This window comes from Gymnogyps californianus, chromosome 3, assembly GCF_018139145.2.
Source record: "Gymnogyps californianus isolate 813 chromosome 3, ASM1813914v2, whole genome shotgun sequence".
Classification (NCBI taxonomy): Eukaryota; Metazoa; Chordata; class Aves; order Accipitriformes; family Cathartidae; genus Gymnogyps; species Gymnogyps californianus.
Window position 1 is genome coordinate 124,447,894 of NC_059473.1, and position 21,123 is coordinate 124,469,016.

General features: G+C 52.4%; 1 protein-coding gene and 1 long non-coding RNA gene across 2 annotated transcripts in view; one reads left to right on the top strand and one right to left on the bottom strand.

Moving 5' to 3' along the window:
* The window catches only part of GATA4 (GATA binding protein 4), a 29,901-nt gene extending 14,612 nt beyond the window's left edge, over positions 1–15,289 (bottom strand). Inside the window, 2 exon segments of the mRNA XM_050893821.1 lie at positions 14,636–14,905; positions 14,908–15,289. Of these exon segments, the coding sequence (XP_050749778.1) occupies positions 14,636–14,905; positions 14,908–15,160 (523 nt within the window). The 5' untranslated portion in view covers positions 15,161–15,289.
* A 1,316-nt stretch (positions 15,290–16,605) lies between these two features.
* Positions 16,606–19,803, top strand: LOC127014433 (uncharacterized). Its single transcript, XR_007766179.1, has 2 exons — positions 16,606–16,856; positions 19,084–19,803. It is a non-coding gene; the product is annotated as an uncharacterized LOC127014433 (long non-coding RNA).
* Positions 19,804–21,123: the final 1,320 nt, after the last annotated feature.

Below are 21,123 nucleotides of genomic sequence, written 5' to 3' on the forward strand. Positions count from 1 at the left end.
AGCAGATCATGAAATCTCGCTGAATGACCCGGCCGGTGGAAAGGATGGCTTGGGTCCTGTCTTGATCCTGGTCATCAGCTTGCTGTGTAAAAGGAGATCTTTTTCCCCTCACACCTACTGTTTATGAGGACTGCAAGGTCCCCAGGGCAGGAAATGTCACTTGTGGGTTGCACAACAGCCTCCTAATCTTGGGTGAGGCCTTGAGCATGCTAATGTCAGAAATACTTTCCACAATGGGACATTCAGTCCCCAGGGAGCCAGGAGTAACTCCTAAGTGGGGCGCTGGGGTCTAGTAGGGAAAAAGCATTCTTGGATATGGCCCTTCATGGCTCTTAGTCATTGGGAGTGGTCCTTCACATCCACCGCCAGGTCCACAGAGATCAACTGGTACGGACAATGCAGGGCTCAACAAGAAAGCAGATCTGAGCACCGCCAGCCAGCCCACACCTACAGGCACTTTTTCCAGCATGGCTGGGACATGACAGCATCTCTGACCAAGGACATGGCCCACCCAAAGTCTGCATACTTTTGCCTTCCCAACCAGGAGAATCGGATACCCTCTTGCAACCAAGTCAGCTGGGGATCAGAAGGAGGTTGCCCAGGGCCTGAGTCTGAAGAGTGGCTTGACCTGCCTTCTCTGGGTCTTGCCACGATCTCTGCAAACCCCAACTCTGCCAGCCTCACAGTATGTCCGTTCCTAGGTCCAGAACTTCTGGGTTTGTTTGGGCTTTTCTTTAGTAACCCTAAATCTGTTAACCTTGGAGAGATCATCTTGAATGCGTAAACTTGATGGATCAGGACCCAAAAGAATAATAACAGTAAAAGCACCTCCGATAGAAAGATTTTGAATCCTTCAGTCCAGAGCCAGCAACCAGTTTATAAGTTTCTGTTCCCAAACCAGCCTCTAGAAGGGGACAGAGAGCCCTCCCTGCGTGGGTTTGGGTCAGACCCTGCTGCATGAGAAACAACAACGAGGTTGTCTACCTTCTCCTGCCCTCCAGCCCCCTCCTGCCTTCACCCCCTCTGGGTGAAGAGGAATGGGAAGAGACTTCCATTAATATAGCACTGGAGTTTTGTTTACAGCTGGAGGGATATTTGATATCAACATTTCCCCCTGCAGAAGTGTCTTCTCAACCCAATGAAGCAACTTAGCAAAGGAGAAGCTGTCCTTCAAACACAGCCAGGCACTTACAGGCTCTAAACAGAGCCTGAGAGCAGTTTTCCCTGCAGAGAAGCAGTTTCCTAAAACAATTTGTTACGATAAGAGGTGAGAGCCACAGTCCTGTGTATACACGAATCCCAAATGAACTCTCAGGGGCACTCGCAGCTGAGGCAAAGGACATTGGCCCCTCGGACACATGGACACCCTGGAATCCCACCCAAGACACCCTCACCTTCTGCTTCAAGGGAGAGCATGGCAGGGGGAAACAGGACTTGCCTTTCCCAGCTGCTCAGCATGGTTTGTCCCAAATCCCAAGATTGTTTCCGTTAAAAAGTGACAGTGTGGAAATCCTTCCTACAGTTCAGGCCTTTAGGGCTCCTTTTAATAAGCGTTTTCCTGCAGCTAGTGGAGCTGAAAGTCCCATCTTCTGTTTCTTTTGAATGGGTTGAGATGCTCCCATGAATTGCATGACTCCAGAAGCTGAAGTTTCAAGGCAAAAAACCCACCAAAAGGTTTCTGGTCAGATCACAGCAGTTAAAAGTGCTGGCTGGTCCAGTACCATGGCAGAGCAGGGCTGAACTGGAAAGGGAGACAGCAGCAAAAACCAAGGAGAGACAAAAGTAGAAGGAGCAGGGAGTGACTGTAAATAAAAGAGCCCAAATTTATGTATGGGAGAGATCTGTAGCCAAAAAAAAGCTGTCAGTGAGCCTTTCCTTTTTTCGACAGGGACATCATCAGCTTGACACACAGACTGGGATCAGAAAGCCCATGTGCATTATCTTACCCTTCAGCTAATGGAGCCGAGGATGTTTCTGTAAAACAGGTTCTGCCCATTGGCTTTTTCCCCGCTCCTTCTTCTCTGCCTGTTTCCCCTCTGACAGAATTTGGGAGAAATTCATCCAGGGCCCCACTATTTTAGAGACTAATGGGACCTAGACATGGGGAGAGCAGGACAGTGCCTGTTTGAGTAGTGCCCATCACTGAGCTGGTTGCTGGTGGGAATGTGGCTCCCTACTCTCCTCTGGTCTGGATTAACAGAAGACATCGCCTGTGTGATTGCTGATCTGCAGGAAATGGAGAAGGGGGTAAATTCCTTGCTGTTAACCAGAAACACAGTTTCAAGCAAAATGTATCATTGTGAAGCTTCACAGAAATGGCTCGATGCTGTCCCAGAATGTTTTGGGGTTTATCTGACACATCTACGGTGGAGAAAATGGTTGGTTACTCAGTTGGCTGCCTAGACCAAACAGCTTTCCCCCTGCAAACGTAAAGACCCTACTTATTGCTGAGGAAACATTCAACCTACAATCTGGCTGAGCCACATGCTGCTTTCAAAAAGGCAAAAAAATCTGTTTTTCCCTTGCTTCGTGAAGCACCACAGCGAGGCTGTTCCTGTGCAACCCTTCCCAGGCCAAATGTTTCACATCAAGGCAAAGGGAATGTTGTGTCCCTCCCCTGCAAAGTTCCCTCTTCTGCCTGCGGCAAGCCAAGGTCTATGGCACACACCATTGCCAACAGCCAAGAATACTCCTTTACTTCGTGGATATGTTTTCCCCAGTTTGAAGGACAGTGGAGTTAGAAGCAGCCAAGGGACCAGCTGAGATCATGTGGCAAGAAGGACACGACGGGAAGGTTGGTCAAATCCTGGGCCTGGATTGGAGTTCAGTCTTGGCTCTGCAATAGGCTTCCCTTGAGCAAGGCTTTTCATCTCCTTGCAATACTGTTCTTCCCCCGTGAGAAGGAGTAAAGGCTCTTCCCTGCCTCGCTGGGTGGGGGCAACAGGACAACTTTCAAAGGCCACAGTCATAGATGTGGAGGCAAGCAGTGGATGGAAAAAGGGTGGGTGAAAACGGGCCGGATTTCTCTAAAGCAGATACAGACAAACTGCCTGTTTTGGGAAGGGGCAGGAGATGGTCCTGAGGGACTGGCCCGCCTGGTTGCTTGGAAAACCATTGACAGCTCTCCAGCACACCAGAACCACCAGACCCCAAACCACCAAGCCCAATGGTTGTACCAGAACTGAGTGGAGAGACTGTCGACCCACACACTGAAGTACTGTGTCCCACGTCCAAAAGGTACACAGTCTGCTATACAGGAGACAGGCATGCAAACACGCCTGAGGGTGTAGGGTGCTTTTGGTCGGAGCATTTGCTGGCCACCCCTTTGACAGCAACCTGGTGTCCTACAGCAACTTCTGCTGACTGTCAAGTTGTGCGTGACTGAACTCCAAGGTCTGCTTTCTTTTGCTGGGATGCACGCCTGATCCCACCCACCAAGGTGACCTGCCTTTTCATACTCCTACTTACAATTCTTACACTTGTAAATATCTGAGGCTCTTCTGATAAACAGGAGATTCCTCTGCTTATCAACTGTCCAAATATTTTTTAACAAATCTTAGATTAGTGTGGAGAGCCCAGGGAATGACTAGAATGGAGCCATCCACAGCCTGGGGTCTGCTTGGCAGGAGGCACCTGGAAATGGTCTTTCTCTCTTTTGACAAAGGAAAAACAGCTACAGTGTTATCCTTGAAATACGTCCCATCTCCAAATGGGAGAAGAGCCTAGCAGAGGCTCTTCTTTGATGACTGCAAGGGAAGGGTCACAGAATCACAGAATGGTTTGGGTTGGAAGGGACCTTTGAAGATGATCTAGTCCATGGTGGGGAAAAAGAGGATCAGGAAAGCTTGGGATTTGCAATGCCATGATCCCACCTGGGCAGCTGTTTCTGAGTTGGGCACAGGCAATGGATCACTTCCGACGTGTGCAGCCCTGTCTGATGTACCCACAGGGGACCACAAGCAGGTGTGCTGTGGAGGCATGCCAAGCTGCTGCTCCACGGCTGAGCCATGGGAACTGGCCTTATGGCTACTGGGTAACTGGTGAACCAGGGCCAGTTACGGGGTAACTGGTGAACCCTGACCCTAAGCCCAGCTGGCAGAGTCTGGCCATGTTCAGATGCTCTTGGACTCCAATCTACAGTGGTCCCATCCAAACTGCTTCCCAGGACCTGCATCAGGAGATGCTTAGGTCAGGCTGAGATGGTCTGTGCTTGGACCGTGCCAGGGGCCGTGCTAACCATTGAAGAGCATGGTCTGTTGGGTTCCCATGGTTGGCATCTGGCACTAGTTCATCATCAAGCATGACACAGCCTTCACGTGCTCTTGGCCCGCTTGGGCTCCTACAGAGCAGCTGATGAGCTGAAACTCCTTAAACCACAGGAACCCAACGGTTTGTGGTCGTACGTCCTAGTGCAGCATCTGTCTGTCTAATGGTGACCATGTGTCTGTCTGTAGAGGTGACTACCAGCACCCAGGTGGACCAAAGCCAGGGCCAGCTCTAGGCCCAGGGAAGTTGGTGCTGTTTGGGATCATTACGAGGACATCAGCTAGGCAGATGTATGCAGACAACAGAGCCAAACTCTTCTCAATAGTGGGAGAAGGCACAAGGGGACGCAGCACAAACCACAGGCTGGGCATTAGGAAAAGCATTTTCGTTGGGAGGTGGGGGAATTTCCATCCCTGGGCATTTCCAAGCCTCATCCAGGTAAAGCCACAGCTGACCTCAGCCACTGCTGGTGGTTGTCCTGCTTCAAGCAGGAGGCTGGGCTAGAGATCTTCCAACCTGCATTTCCACAGTCCTGCAACTCCAGAAACAAAAAGTTGGGGTTTTTTTTCCCAGACTGGTGCAGATCAGAATGAAAGAAATTTATCCAAGTCAAATGGGCAAAATCCTGCTTGTAGGAATACAATTAATTGTATTATTGTTATCATATGTGTGTATTATACATGTGTATGTATATATGTATGTACATATAAACGAGTATATTTGTATATATACACATATACCATGTCCTTAAGAATGCTATTGTAGCAAGCTAGAAGTCATCTCTAATCAATTCTCTCTGGTTTTGCTATTAGAATTATTATTCTATGGCTATATAGAACATAGCTATATAGAATTGTGTGTGTGTGTGTATATATATTTATATATACGTGCACAAATATAACACACACAGACACACACAGAGAGAGATATATATTAAAAAACTCACTTTATATATATAAAACATATATATACCATGTGTAGGAACATATGAAATATGTAGGGTATATACTGCTCCACACGTCTAAGCCCTCCCTGAGCATGACGGCACTAACCAATGCTGACGATTACGTGCGTATCCAAACCCCTGCCCCAGCTTTCTTTAGCTCACTAATTTAGACACAGGCTCTGACTCCAATTTGGAGGTGTTACACTGATAAATCCCACTCAGAGGAGTTACACCAAAATAAGTTAGGCCAGATCCTGACCTCCCTACGGGACGCCAGCCAGGGACAAACAAAAAGGTGTTTACTACGGTTCGTCACGTTATAGGGGACAGTCTGTTCGTCCGATGCCTGGCCCTTCTCTTTTCCTCTTTTATTAGTTATTCTGAACATTAAGTCAACTCAGCCCCCGAGCGGGGCGGGAGGATGGAGCGATTCTCCCAGCCGCCGATAAAGTATCTGCAAAGGTCAGTTCGCACAGAAACTGCAGCCCAGGCCAATAAAATGGCAGGTACCGAACTTATCAGGGCAACATATAACTTGCAGTTTTTCTAACTCAATTGATTGGACTTTTTATCTAAAATAACAGGCATTATAAGATAGGCGAAAGTCGAGATAAGGAAGAAAATTGAGTAGGTCTTGAATCAAGATCAGCCTGGGGACCGGTTCAAACTCCCACACCTGCCCCGGAGGAATCAATGAAAGTTTCTTGGCGTCGTCCACTCGTTTTGAAACGCTGCTGAAGTTGAGTGAACTTTGAGACCGCGGCGTTTATTCTGTGATTATAATTAACCTGCTCACCCGTTGTTATTGATTTCGCGTGAAGGGAGGTGACAGAGTCTGACTGGGATGTTGGTTTAGGAATAGAAATGGTTGGGGAGGGCAGGCAGCGGGGCAGGCAGCAGGGCAGGCAGCTAGCCCTGCCGGAGTGAGACCTTTCCCTGGCTGGGGGCAAAGGGAAGGAGGAGTGAGGAGGATTTCACCCTCCTGCTTGTGGTCCTGCTTGTGCTGGGAACTGGGAAAACCCTCGAGGCCAGATCTTCACATCCAGAGGGTCAGGGTAAATCACAGCATCGATAATCTGCCCCACTGAAGCAAAGAAGGACCAAACTGGGAAGCCCCTGGAGAAAAGCCTCGGTCGTGCCCAGGATCCAGGGCATCCTCCCAGCCTAGGGAAGCGTGAGGAGGAGACATCCCCCCCCCAAGCCAGCTGCCCCTCTCGTGCTCCACATCACCAAGGCATGTCCCAACTCAGCGTCCTTCCCAGCAGCCCGTCGCCTGAGCAGCCAGCCCCTGGGGCCAGCACTCCCTTCCCAAAATAATCTCAGACATCTGGGGCCAAACATGTCATTCGGAGGAGTCCTGATGTCTGGGGCTCACCGCCTCGCTGATTTTCTACAGCTCCAGCACTGCACGCCCTGAATATTAAATAATGATGGCTCCCTGGCTTGCAAACCCAAGAACCTGGCTTATGAGTTTAAATAATAAATATTAGGTTATTTTGTTGTCTCTTCTAGAGTTTCAGCACATAGGAATCAGGGTTTCCCAGCTTTTCTCTTGTCCAGAAAAGCTGCTCCTGCAAAACCAGAGCCTGACGTATGATAACATGACTCCGGAAGCTGGAGCTTGAAGGAAAACCAAGGCGCATGGAGGCACAACGGCTGGCGACAGCCAGAGGCAGGCAGCTGAGATGCAGACGAGAGGGAGATGTCTCCCAAACTGTTCGGAGATGTTTGCAGAGCCAAAGGAGACAGCCCGCTCCCCTGGCCCTCGAAGCCGGAGAACAACCTGGAACTTGCTTCAATATTCTAGACACAGCCAGAGAGCACCATGCAAGTAGGAAGTGTGAAAAAAAAGCAAGAATTGGCCAAATCTTGCTCCGAGGGAGCGGTGTGGTCTCCTTCTCCCCCCCCACCCCCCTTGCTCCATCTCTGCCCCCAACTTCTTCTGCTGGGCTTGGGTTTTAACCTTTTAGGAGAGCCTGACGGCAACAGGCACGCAGCCCTGCCCCGGCACCCCGTAAATACACCGCGCTGCAGCTGGAAGCATCGACCGGAGGAAAACGGCTGAGCTTTGGGAAGAAGAGCAAGAGCAGGCAGCGGCGTCCCACCGCAGGACCTCTCCTGAAATGCTCCCCCGGCAGACACCGACCTAATTCCCAGGGATTAGGAGGAAACATTTCCAGGCAGCGATTTTGTTATCCCAGATTCAGAAGCATCCAGTACCAGTCCCTGGTGGAGACGGGGATCAGCCGCGCTGCATCCCTCATCCGGCTGCCTTCACCCCACCTCTGGTGGAAAACTTACTTTTCCTTGACTTTCCATGAATTATTTTTTTTCCTCTTTCACAAACAAAATGAATTTCTGAGTCTCTCCCAAGGCTGGCGTGAGCTGTTCGAGCCCAGCTGGCTCCGATAAGGGGCTCACCAGCTTTACGGGTCACTAAAAATAATTAAAAAAAAAAAAAAAAGCACAAATCCTTTCACGCTGCAACATATAAACCGAGTGGCCACTTTCCAGAAAGGAAAAAGAAAGGTCCCACTGCCTTTTGGGGCTTCACCTCCCCGAGAAAATCTGTAGGTCTCCAACTAGTTTGCAGGGGGGCTGCATTTTTCTTCCCTATGGAAGCTTCTTGCGTGGGCCTGATTCTGCACCGGCCCCAGGCTCACCCCGCTTTGCTTTAAAACAGGGATGGTTTCAGTTCTGAGCGAGGTGGGGGGGGTTGGGGGGTTATATTTTTTTTTTCCACAGTCCATACTGAATATGTTTACCGGGGGGCCTGATCCTGCAAGCCTTGCCTGGGCAAAACAGCAGGATTCTTCTTAGAAAGACAGAGAAAACAGCAGAAAGATGTGGGAATGACCCAGCTTTGCTCCCCTGCAAGCAAAGGGTGCATCCTACATTTAGGTGTCCACCGAATTAAGCAAAAAAAACCCTCTCTGCCAGCAAATAATTAAGAAAAAAATAATCACCGGGTACTTCTTGGAAAAGAAAAAATGATTTTCGCTTCCAGTTGACACTGCCCCAAACTTGGTTTTAAAATCCAGATCCTGCCAAAACCTGAAAGCTGAAACGTTTCAGCGCTGATGGCGGGGTCAGATCTATGTCCAGCTTCAAAAATCTCTGCCCAGATCTTCTTTCCTAGCAGACTCAGCGCCCGCCCGCCTGCCTGCGCTTTTTTGGGATGAGAAAATCCAGCTCCAGCTTATCATATTGAAAAAGAAATCACCACCGAGTGCCCCAAGTGTTTAAAAGGGTGCAAGAGCACGGGGAATGCCGCAAACTCAAGCATACCCTGCAGCCAGTGACCTTCTGAAAAACTGCAAGGGGAAAAAAAAAAACAACCCAAAACACTTCTGCCGTACGAGACCTTACAACGGCATCGCTCGGTGCGGCAGAAACACGGGGGGGTTTCAAAAGAGCCTTTACTACCGCTTGTACCAGCCGCTGCGAAGCCAATGATGATCGAATTATTTTCAAGCGCTGTCACGCACGTGTAAGCACCCATGTATAAAGACCTCGCTGCTCAGGCATGGCAGATAATTGGGTTTAATTTGTCATTACAGATGTATTTACAGCTTGGACAGGTCACCGTGACCGATGATGTGGGGAAGACTTGTAAAGGCCAGAGAGATTTTAATATTTTGCTGTAATGCTGGACGTTATCATAGACAGCTGCAAGGGTTTTGCCCCACAAAGGGGACCCACAAGGCTTTTTTCTTCCCCCCGCCCCAAAATAAAAAACCCTTCAATCCAACCTTATGATGAAATTTGCTTTTATAATTTGGGTTAATTTTGGAGGCGAGAGCACATTCTCACGTATTTCCCTGGTTATTTAAGCAGCGTTTCACACTCGCGCACCAAAGGCGTATTTACACCTTCCTGCCAGACAGCAGCGTGAATTCGGGAGCCATCGACAAGGTGAATATTTGGCATTTCCACTCTCCCTTTTTGCAATCCCACAGGCATAATTACACACATCACCCCCAAAAAGCAAGCCGGACCCATAACAACCCAACCTTGCCAGTACGACTGAAGGGTTTTGGCAGCGTAATCGCGTTATTCGGGGATCACGCGTCCCCGTAACATGGGGCCGGCGCAGCTGTCCCAGCAAAAAAAATCTGCATTTCTGCCTCTGCCCTCCCAGCGTGAGCAAAACCGGCCGCTTTAAGCCCACGGTCTGAGCTCTCGACACAGATCCCCGCCTGGTTTCGCAGGCAGCGGTGAGCCCCAAATGGGAGGCAGACGCTTCGTTAAGTCTTTTTATAATAGGGTTGCAAAAGCCTCGAAGGACCCGAGATGTTCAGCTGCATTCCCCCACCTTCCTCTGCCTCGTGCCCCCGGCAGCATCGCCGAGCAGGGGGAGATCCCCGAATATTCCATTTCTGCACCTCCCTTTCAGTAAGGAGGTTGTAGGGAGGGAAGGACACACCGGGCTGGCGTATGAATTTGGGAACAAAACCTCTGAAAGATGATACATTATGTTTGCACCCCTTTTTCCTACACGTGCAAAGCTCTGCGGGGCTCGAGGAGCAAAAATTTCAGCCCAGAGCCCTGTGCCGATGAGAAACAAGGTCTCTGCAGGTTTCGGGACTACACTATAATTTTTTTTTAATTGAATTTTCCTTAAAATTGTATTTTTCCACCTTTATTTTAACAGCCCCTGCACACATCTTCCCCCAGCAGCAACAGGCTGCCGACCCTCAGGCACAAAAACTTGCTCATGTCACTGCGCTGCTGCTTTTTCATCCTCTTTAGGGTTTTATTTGCTGGTTGGTGCTTTGTTGGTGGGTTGGTTTTTTTTTTGAGGCATCCTTAATTTTTCAGAGTGAGATGGTTTGCCCATTCAAAATACCCAGCTGCGTTTGGGATAACTCATTTTGGGGACCCCTCTCTGCCTGCCGAGCCAAGGTTTCCCCATCCTCAGAAGAGCACAGAGGCAGCAGGATCAGACCCAAATTTCTTTTAGGAAACACCGCCTGATAAACACTCATCTGTTTCCAAGGATTTCGCCTCTTTCTCCCAAAATTGGTGGAAATAAATACGGAGAGAGGAAAATATCAGCTGTCTCTTAAAAAAAATATTGCTGTTATTGTTACAGGGATAAAGACACGTACATGAGTGCGTGTGCGGAGGAGAAAAATAATTAATCCTGGCTTAATAAAGTCTTAGATTCAGTGCCACTATCCATCGCCCTAAGTTTTACTGCGTTACAAAAATTAATGAGCATTTATAATGTATTATATACTACACCATGGCTGTTCTATGCAACATATGTATTTGTATTTGGTAATAAAGTGCAATTTTCATTTAAGGAATTGTATTACTAATAAGGGTGATATAGTGCCCGTGATGGTGATACTTTTATTATTATTGTTGCTTTATTTACAATTTAAAATATACTCTTTGGGGATTTGGGGGGTAATAATCAGTTGCGTGTTTGAGCTTGATCTTGCTCAAAGATTAGAAACCCTAATTCTGTGGGTTTCATCCCAAATCCCAGTCTGACCGGTGACAATTAAATTAGGCAGGAGAGCAGAAGGTGGCTTGAAACCCCGGGTCGGGGAGGGGGGGAACAAAGCCCTGGGCCAACCTTCCCCGCCGGCGGAGCCGAGGTGAGAACTGCAACCGCTTGCAAACCGGGGGATGTAGGGTCCCGTGCAAAATACAGACACATCCTCCGGCCCCATCCCTCCGTCCTACGGCCCCATCCCTCCCAGGGCAGGGACAGCAGAGATGCTGGGCTCCCTGCATCGCCCGCTGCCCCACGGGGAGCAGCCACCTTGTCCTTAGGTACGTGAGGAAGGTCAGGGGCTGCTTGTAGAGCAGAGGGTTGTAACAAATGCCAATGAATCACTGGAAATGCCGGCCCCGGGGATGCTACAGGGCAAATCTCTTAGCATCCCTATGGGAAAGCTTAAGATCTGGTTCACAATCTCTCCCCCACCAGCAGTGGAGAAGACATTTTCCAACCGAGCGTCTGCTCTGGGCTTTGATCTTCCCAGATGCTGCTGCTGTGTTCAAACGGTGCCTGTTCGGGGAACCCTGACTTCGCCTCAGTCAAAACAAAATGCAAAGCACCCATCAGAAATGCCCGCAGCCCCTCGGCCCGACCCACTCCCAACCACATCAACCTCCTCGATGCCACAGCAAAAGAAAAACCCCGCTGCTTTTTTGCAAAAAGCAAAATTACAGGGGGTGGGGATGGCAAACCAGGATCTGGCCCTCCATCCCCAGCCTGGAAACATCCAGGAGGCAGCAAGCGGCAGCGGGCTGGATGCGGTCAGGGTCCGGTGCTGCCCTCGATCCCCGCTCCCCTCTGCCTGGGGAAGGGGGAAGGAGCAAGCTGCCCGTCCGTGCTTATTTTGGGACAGATTTCAAGAGGTTTTTGGCGCTGGCAGGGAAGTCTCCTGAAAGGGGACTTTGCAGCGGGTCCTTTTCATGCCTCATTAAGTCGGGAATTCACTGTAACGCCATCCCAGGCAATGCCTGGAGCAAGTTCACGGCCTCGACCGCAGGGTCTGATCCTGCCCTTCAGGGTAATGAAATCATTCGCCAAACTTACCCTGAAAAGCCCAAATTTGGCATTTTGAACCCACACTGGGGAAAGTTTTTCAAATAGGCCCATGTGATTTACGCGCCCAGCCTTCCCACTTTGTACCACAGAGCTGCATTGGCACGTTTTAACCCAGGCCAAAATTCCTCTTATTAGAAAAAAGCAATAAGATCCTTATTTCTTTTAGTAGAAATAAAGATCTTTTTGCTTTTTCCATTTTCTATCGTCTTTGTATACAGTTTCACTAACTCCCTTTCCCCAGTGCATTGCTTTACAGCGGGGAAAAAAATGCCATGCCCAATTACATAGACTGTATATCTGTGTCTGCATATCCAGCTACATCTGCATAGACTTGATCTTCATTATTAAAAAATTATAATAGTTAATATTCCAGTGATCCCAGGGATGCTCTGCAATTAGCGCTATCCAAAGGTGACGGTTCTCCAGGAACCAAAATCACTGGAGGGAAATGAGAGTGCTGCAAAAATCACTGGATTTAATATAGCCTTGCAGGAAGGATTTTGCTTCCACCCTGAGATTCCTCATTGTGGAGAGAATAGAAATATCTTTCGTCCTAAGGAAAGGCAAAGGAAGGAGTCTGGGCTCCCCTGTGCCAGGGACTGCTCAGATGCTGAGCCAGGCTCAGATGTGCTATTAAAGTCGGTCTGTGATGGGTGCAATCCGCGACGGTGTTTCCCTCCCACTAAATCTTTCCGTGCCTTCAGTTTTTCAGCCCGTCAGGGCTTGCTCATAAAAAAAACCCCTTCTCCCCTCTCAGAAACCACCAGCCAGCCTTTACATGCTTCATACAACCTCCTCGATACCCGCAGCCTGTACAAAGCATCGCCCCGGCATCGAGAAGGGACCCGGCTGGGAGCAGCCGGGCAGCGGCCGCGTCCCGACTCGGGGAGAAGAGGGAAGGGGCAGGTCTGAGCCTTAAACTACTTGCCGGGGGAGCTGCCTTCCAAAAATCCATTTTAATCCTGAATTTAAAACTCGACAGCTTTCAGGCAGTTTCTTTTTTTTTTTTTTTTTTACCAAAACCCAAGCCCTTCGTATTTAAAACTCGAATGCTTTTTCCACATTCAAGGCAGAGACGTAATTAGAGCCACACTAATAAATCCCCCGGTTTCTGCCGCCCTGCCCTCGGCGATGCCGGAGGTGGTGCCGTGAATCCAGCACCCAAATCAGGACCTGGCTATGGAAAGGGGTCCCCGACTCCTTCCTCCTTCATTAGCGACCGCTAATGTTTTCTGGACTGGCTCAACGCATCCCGTCTTCCCGGTGCTATTTAAGAGCCCAGATAAAAAGCACTTTTTGCCACCAAAAGGGCGGGCTGCGAGACCTGCAACGCAAACCACTGCTTAACGCAGGGCTTGAAACCCCAAAATCACTACGCTCAATTTCTGGCACCTTAAAAGCTGCTGGGTATTTCTGCAACTGCAGTTCTTCATTTGCATTATTTTGGTTTCAAGTTATTTTTATTACTAAGAGCCCTTTTCAGACCACTGCCAAAAGGTGATATTTTTTTCCCAAGGAAGAGATGGCACGGGAGTCAAATACAAATGTACATATGTCCTTGTTGATAATATTCAATTATTATTATTTGATTATTCGATTCACCCTGCTTTTTTTCCTATACTTTCTACCTTCTCATGGCTTCCCAAAAACATTGCCTGGTTGGCCAAAACTTCATTGTTAAAGGTAAATCTGTTCCCCAGTTTAAGCAATTTCATAATGCCCAAAGAAAAGCAAAAGGCATTGGCAAGGCCAAGCCTTCACCGACGCCCACCTTTCCTTTCTTTAACGTCTTAAAATAATGCTAAAGATAAAGCAAATCTTGCTAGACACGATGGAAAAATTACCCTCCAAAATTCAAGTTAAAGAACGTATCTGCAGACAAATTTGAGTTATTTTCTTTGTTAACCCCCAACCCCGAAGCCGACAGAAATACCTTCATGGAGAGAAGGCGGGGAGGAAAAAAGGGTTTCTGAAACCACGATACAAAGATGTGTATAAAATATAAAAGCAATATTTTAAGCTATTCAGGCCGATTTCTGGCCGTAGGACCCAGGGGCGCTTAATGAAATGAAAGGCTCCGAGATCGGGATCAGCACGAGAGATTGGGGCTGAGATTTTTTGGGGCAAGGAGACACTGCAATACAGGGCTGGGTCGTTCAGATGTGCCTGTGAGTCCCCCCAAAAAGCACAATAATAAATGTGGATGCATTTCTTTTTCTCCGTCTCCGTCGTCTCTCCCCCCTCGGCGCCAAATTTCCCTTTGCTTTCGCTTTTTCTAGCCTAACTGACCTTTCCAAAAATTAAAGAAAAAAACATAACATAAAACAGCCCAAAGGGAAGATCTGGGATTCACGGGCCAAACTTTGATCTCCCCATTTTCCAAACAAATTTTCCGCATTTTACACCTAAAGCAAGCCCAGGAAGGGGCTGCCTGCGTGCCCGTGGAGCATCGTGGTCCTGCACACCGTGGTCATCCCCATCACAGCCCCTAAATCCCCTCGGAGCTATTTGTGGAGCCAGCAGGCCCTTGCGCAGGAGCTCGGCACATCATTTCTTGCCGCGCCAGGCCTACCCTAAATTATATTTATTTTTGAAATCTGTGGTCCTTGAGGCTATTTTGAAATGGCGGTCTTGCAGAGAAAGTGTACGTGCAGGGGGGGGGCAACCACAGCACCGCGGGTACCCCCCACGTTTTGCAGCCAGAGAGGCGGCTCCGGCAGCGACATCCCGAATCTGCTGAATTTCTCCCTCCTGCCCTACCCAAAGAGGGGTGCATGAGCAAAATTTTGGGGGGATTGGGGGGCAGCGGGGTGAAACCCTCCCTCCCCTATCCCAACCCTGGCTGCGCTCACCGATGTTGGCATGCCGGGTGGCTGCGGGCGTCCCTCGGCTCTGCAGGTTGTGCAGCATGGGGCTGTCGAAGGGCGAAGAAGTCCAGGTCGTGGCCATTTCGGGGCTCATATAAGCCGGGTAGGGGCTGGAATAGGAGCTGCCGAAACCCCTGCTGTACTGCTCCCTCCCGTTAGCAGAAAGGTTCAAGGAGCTGCTGTAAGCCGCCGCGGCTTCCCGAGAAGAGGTGGCAGGGATGGGGGTGCTGGTGGAGAAGGAGAACCGAGGTGACACGGAGGGTGAGAAGATCCGGGGTTGTAAGTGGCGCTTTCGGCTCCGGGTTGAGTCCAGATGGAGTGGCTGGAGACGGGGCTGCCTTGCTGGGAAGAGCCGCTGCTCTGGAGGTACGGCAGGCTGGGGAGCATGGAGGTGACCCTCGTGGTGGGCACATAGACGGGGGATGCTGCGGCTGCGCTGTGCATGAAGCCACCTGCCCCCTCGTACGCCGGAGGGCCGGGGTTAGCTGCCATGGCTAAACTCTGGTACATCTCGCGACGGGCCTCCCCAAACCCCAGCCGGCTCCCCGGCCACAATCCAGAGCGATGGGGAGCGGGTGAAAAACCCCAGGCTCCACTTTCCCCTTGCGGTGAGCGGTGGCCGGAGCGGTCTCGCGTGGGTACAGCCTTCCAGCCAAAACCAAAACACCACCAGCGATGCAATTTTCCTCCAAACCCCCCCCACCCCACCCTTCCCCACCGCCCACCTTCCCCACCTTCAGCAGGTCCGGCCGCCACTTCGAGACCCCAAGCAAGAAGTCCACGTCCCTCCGGAGGAGAGATTTAGCTCCCGCCTGGATTTAGCTTCTCCCACCGGGCTCCATCCATCACCTCCCCCCCCCCCCCCCCCCCCCCCCCTCCACGATGGGGCTGGGCTGCTTAAAACCCTCGGTCAGTCTCCTCCCCGCCTTTCTTCCCCCCCCCCCCCCCCCCCCCCCCGCCCCGTCCACCAACACCTCCGGGGGAGGCAGGGGGAGATGCGGCCGGGGATGCGGGAGGAGGCGGCGGCAGCCCCGGGACCCCCCCTCGGGGCGGAGGAGATAAGGAGGTTAGAGCAGTCCGGGGGGGGGGGGGAGGTGAAAGAAGGGGGGTACACAGCCTGGAAGGTGAGAGACAGCGATGCTCTCTCCTAGGGCCTGGAGCAAAAACCTTTGTCCCGCAGGTACGATGGGTGCTTTAAGTTGTTAATGGCCCCCGAGGCCGGCGTTTGATGTGGGCTGGCGGCGGGGAGGCGACCCGGAGGCTGAAGCTGCGGAGGGCGAGGGGGGGGGGGGGGGGGGGAATTAAATTAGGCAGACGGTGGGGAAAGGAGGGGAGGAGGAGGAGGAGGAAGGCCGCCTCGACCCTCCCACCCGGCGCTTGCCCCACGCGTGTCCGCACCCCCCCGAAGGCCAGCCACGCGTGGAGGGAGGGGAGTGCTTAAAAGGCGAGGGGGGGCATTAACCGCTGCACCCCCCCCCGCTTCAATGCTGCCCAGACCCACTTGTAAGTGACAGCGTGTGGGGAGCAGACCCCTAGCAGCACCCACAAAACTCCCCCTCCCGCGTGTTTTTAATCCCCTCTCCTCCCCGCTTTTCCCACGTGGGGAGCTGGGAGAAGCTGGAAGCAGAGCGGGCTGACCCACTGGGGACCAGGGATGCCGTGGGTCCGGATGGGGAGACATTTCCCAGAGTCACAGTGCAGGGTGGGTGCGATGGGTGCTTTTTCCCATGTTGGTTTTGTTTCTGATTTGGGCTCCTGTGGGTGGGGGGGGTTGGGGTGGAGGGGCTGATTTTCGGGCACGGCACAAGTTGTGGGATGCCGCTGGGGCCTTGCATGTGGCTTGCAACGGCAAAACCCCAAAAAACACTTGTGGGGGGGGTCAGGGTGAAATACCCTTCCCAAGGTGGGTCCGGGAGGGGAGTGAAATGATCTGAGATGCTGTTTTCTCTGCAGATCGTGGAGGGATCCTAGAAAACCATCTCACACCCGGAGAAGGGCTGGATGGGGGGGAATTATGGCTGGAGAAATAACTCTTGGGACTGATTTAGATTAAACTAGCAGATTCCCCAGGCTGAACCCCTCCGCTGGGCTGAATTTAGCAGCAGAAGAGATAACCGGGAGATAAGGACTGATACCCAGGAGGACAGCGGGAGACCGGCAGGCAGCCGAGGAAGGGGGGAGAAGCCAGAGGCAGCGTTGGGAAGGGGTAAGGATGGAAGCGAGCCGGGAAGAAGGGGGTTTAAGGGAGCTCTGCTTCCCCCCAAAACCCAGGGGACAGAGGAGTGGCTGGTTTGTGTGCGTGTAACCAGCCTCGGATGGAGCGTTTCCACAGGACTCTCCAGAGAGGAGCAGGATCCACAGGAGGGGAAAAAGGAGTGAATTCCCCTCCTGCCTTAAAAATAGTAATGATGATAATAAAAAAAATCAACCAAAAAAAGCAAAATCGAGTCCATTTTCAAGCCCGAGGAGACAATAGGAGGAAGCTTTCAAGGGAGGCCTGTAGGAAGGGGCTCGCCGGGGTCCCGGCTGTGACAGCGAGGGAGAGGAGCGAGGGGACAGAGAAGCGCTACCCACCTTCAGTGCTGGGGGGGGCAAGGGGTGGAGGGGGGCGAGGCCGTGGGGCAGGACACCCCCTCGCTGCGGGGAAGGCAGAGGGCTAGGAGATGCCTGGCTCCTGCCTGCTCCTGCTTCGTGGGAGGGGGGGTTAGGGGCAGCGGGGCTCTGTCTTCCCCCCCCCCGCCTTGGCTCCCCAGTGTGGCCAGATTCCCCAGTCCCACTCGCTGACTGGTTTGCCCACGTCACGTGGAAGTGGGCGGCGATGGGAGGAAAGAGGTGGGGGGGGGGGGGTAAGAGGGGGGTGGCTGGTATCTGTTACACCATCAGCCGGGCGCCAGGTTTCATTGCCGTGGAAAAAAAAAAAAAAAAGAGGAATAAAATAATAAAATCAAACCACCACCCCGGGCATGGCCGCACGGCTGGCCCCACGCTGCAGGCAAAGTCCAGCCGGGCAGCCCTGGTCCGCACCTCCCCACGCACCCAGAGGGACACCCATGCCCAGCTCGCAGAAATAATAAGGGGTATTTGCTGGGGGGGGGGGGCAGACACCCCCCCAGCTCCCCAATCCCTTTGGAGGCAACCTCCCTTCCATGGGGATATTGCACAGGGGGGATTTCTCCAAGCTCCTGCCCCAAATCTTCCTGGTCCAAGCAGAGTGAAGAGGTCGCAGCTGCTCTCCCCTCCACCCCAGCCTGTTTGGGGGGGGGGGGGGGTGTCCCCCCCAAACTGGGCACCCATCTCTTGCCCACCACCGCCTCCCCGTGCGCTGCAGAGGCCGCCGGGTCTAAAGGTTAATGGTGCAGCGCAGGGACAGCCCAGGGCCGGCTGCACCCCTCTGCAATGCGGGGTCCCACCAGGCACCGAGCCCACGGGGGGGGGGGCTCAGCCCCCCCACTGCCCCCCCTCTCCCGGGGGCTCATTTCCCCCCGGGGTGGCTCCAGCCTGTGAGAGCCGCCGGGGGGGTCCTACAGCCCTGCACCCCGGCAATAACGCTCACACCCTTAATATTTCCTACACCCCGGCTCCGGGGTTCCCCTTGGAAATTTGGGGGTCCTACTCTGCCGGGGGGGGGGGGGGCGGGGGAGGGAAGGCTGGCAGCGCTTTTGGGGCTCGGAAAGAAAAAAATCTCCGAGGAAATTAAAAATCTCCGTATGAAAGAGGCGGAGGGAGCAGGGGGGGAAAAAAGGAAGGGGGGGGGGAACGACTTATTGAAGGGAGCGCTCGGGGGTGCCCCGAGGCCGGGAGCGGGTCCCGGGGGACGCGGGGTCCCCCCCATCCTCCACCCCGGAGCCGCCCGCAACCCCCCCCCCCCCGCCTCCCCGTTACTCCGGGGCACCCGAGGGGGGGGCACAGGGATTCTGTGGCCGGGAAACCCCAAAAAGGGGGCTCCAGCCCGGCGGGGATGCATGTGAGCACCGGCAAAGGCTAAAAACGCGGCTAAAGCTAAATCCGGGCAAATACACAAATATAGGCACGAAGATGGTTATAGGCACGTATAGAAATAAAATTACAGGCGCATAAATACGGTGCAGAGAAATATCGGCAACGGTGCTGCTGTGTGCCATGCAGATATCCATACTTTAAGCACGCGGGGGAAATATGTATGTGATAATAAGTAGGTAGTTATATACGTACCAATACAAATATTGTATATAGATGGGACTTAATGCATATTAGACACGGGAACGTGTGTTACATATAAACATGTATATACTCCCATACCTAAATATACAGTGTAGTTTATACCACGCTGTGTGCGTGTGTATATATATAAAAATATGCTTATGAACGTAGGGCTATCGGCGTGCAGAGAAAGAAGGGAGAATTGAATGTATCGATGTCTTTTTTTTTTTCTTTTTTTTCTTCTCCCAAAGCAGCTGCGTATCCAGATGTGCTGGGTTTCGGACACGCATCTCCTTCTCCACGCCTTGCAAAATCCCTGGCGATTTTCTCTACCAAAGCAGCGCTTTGCTGAAGCTTCGTCGAATTCCTACTGAATATCAGCGCTTTCCTTAAAAAAAGAAAGCAAAAACCCCATTAAAACCGATTAAAACCGCCCGAGCAGCTCTACCAGGAGCAGAGATGATTTCAAGGACCTGCCTTTGGCTTTGCCTCTTCCAGGAAAAAACACACACACACACAAAAAAAACCCCCCGTGGTCGGTTTTGCGTGTGCGTGGCCGGATCCAGCCTCTTTCCCCGGGGAAATCTCGGTCCTTGGTCCTTGTGCCCAGCATCGCGTCGCGGGGGGTGCGCACCCCGAAAAAGCAATGATGCCGTGAGGAGCTGAGCCGAGCCCCAGCCTGGTATAAACTACCCAGCCGGGAGGGAGAGGATGGATTTCGGACACTTTTTTATCCCGAAAAAAAGCAGAGGATGGGACACAGAAGAGTGCGGTGACAATGAAAAAAAAAAATCTCTGCTCTGCACTCGGAGGAGCTTTTTTTCCCTGCGATTACAGAGTGCTCTCGCCCGCAAAGCGAAGCGCTTAACGAAACCTGGCTGAAAATAACCCTGCGGAACAAACCTCGGCCTTTCTACTTTCCTTTCCAGCCCCCTCTTCTCCTCCAGGGAGGAAATAAATCGATACGATGCCGGGTTTTGGGTTTTTTTTTTGTCCCCGCATCGAAGTTTTAATTCCGCGGCGGTTTTAGAGTTAAATCTCCGGGTGTTGATAAATGCACCCGCGAGTGGCAGCGAACAACAACAACAACAACAACAAAAAGAAAACCAACCCACATTAAGGATTGGGGATGAGGGGAGAGAGGGGCGGAAAAGTCGATTTAATTTTTCAAAAATTTTAATTTCAAAAAATCACGAAAAAAATGGTTAAAAAATGGAAAAAAAAACCCCAAACCAGCGTGCAAGTGTGGTTTTAGCAGAGCGAAAGGGATAAACGCAGCCGGCGGCTGCTGTGCCAAGCATGCGCGGGTATTTTTGAACTTTTTTTTTGTTTTTTTAAATTATTTTATTTATTTCGTGCCTTGCCTGCCAGCCGGGAAGGGTTTTGGGGGGGGGTCGGGGGTCCGGGTGTTACGGGCTGCGGGAGGGGACCGGCCATCCCGGAGCAGCGTGGGGGCCAGCAACCGGGCTCCAAAAAACCAGTGCCCTCGGCTGGGTGGCATCTGCGGGCGGTATATATCTAGAGGTATATCTATAGGTATACATCGATAGGTATAAGGGATGCGGAGATGCAGCCGGCGGAGTTTGCACGGCGCCGTCTTGTATTAGAGCAGCCGGTGCAATTTGGGATGTGGAGGGGGGGGGTCCCAAGCCGAGGGGACGGGGCCCGGCTGCACCCCTGTTTTTTGGGGGGCAGCGCGGCAGGATCAGACCGGGCGGGGGTGTGTGTGTGGGGTGGTGGGGGGGTGCTGGCCGGGGGCCGGGAGAGGCACCCTGCGAGCCCGGAGACATCCCGGGGCGGCACCGCGGCGGAGAGCACCCGCCTCCCCCCGCCTCCCCCCCACCGCCTTTGGGGGTCTGGGGATGGAGGGGTGAGGGGGGGGGGATGTCGCTGATCCCCTCCCTGCCGGCTCCTGCCCTCCCCCGATCTGGCCGACGCCGACCAAGGGGGCGACCCCCGAGCATCAAACCCCGCTGGAGTGCTGCTAGGGGAGGGGGAATCAGTCCCCCCTCCTTGGGACTGATCCTGCCCCCCCCCCCCCCAGTTAGCCTTGCAGTCCTTGCGCCGGACCACCTTGCACCCCCTTGCACCCCTGTCCACGTGTTGGGACATCCTGGCCCAAGGAAACCCCACAGGAGACTGTGGGCAGCCGGCCCCACGGCTTGGGGGGGGAACCAGTGGGACAAACCCCCCCCCCCTCCCCACAACTGAGGGAGCATGTGGGCAGGAAGGTGTCAGAGCTGGAGGGGCCCTACTTTGGCTACCACCCCCCCCCAACTTATCAAAGTCTCATG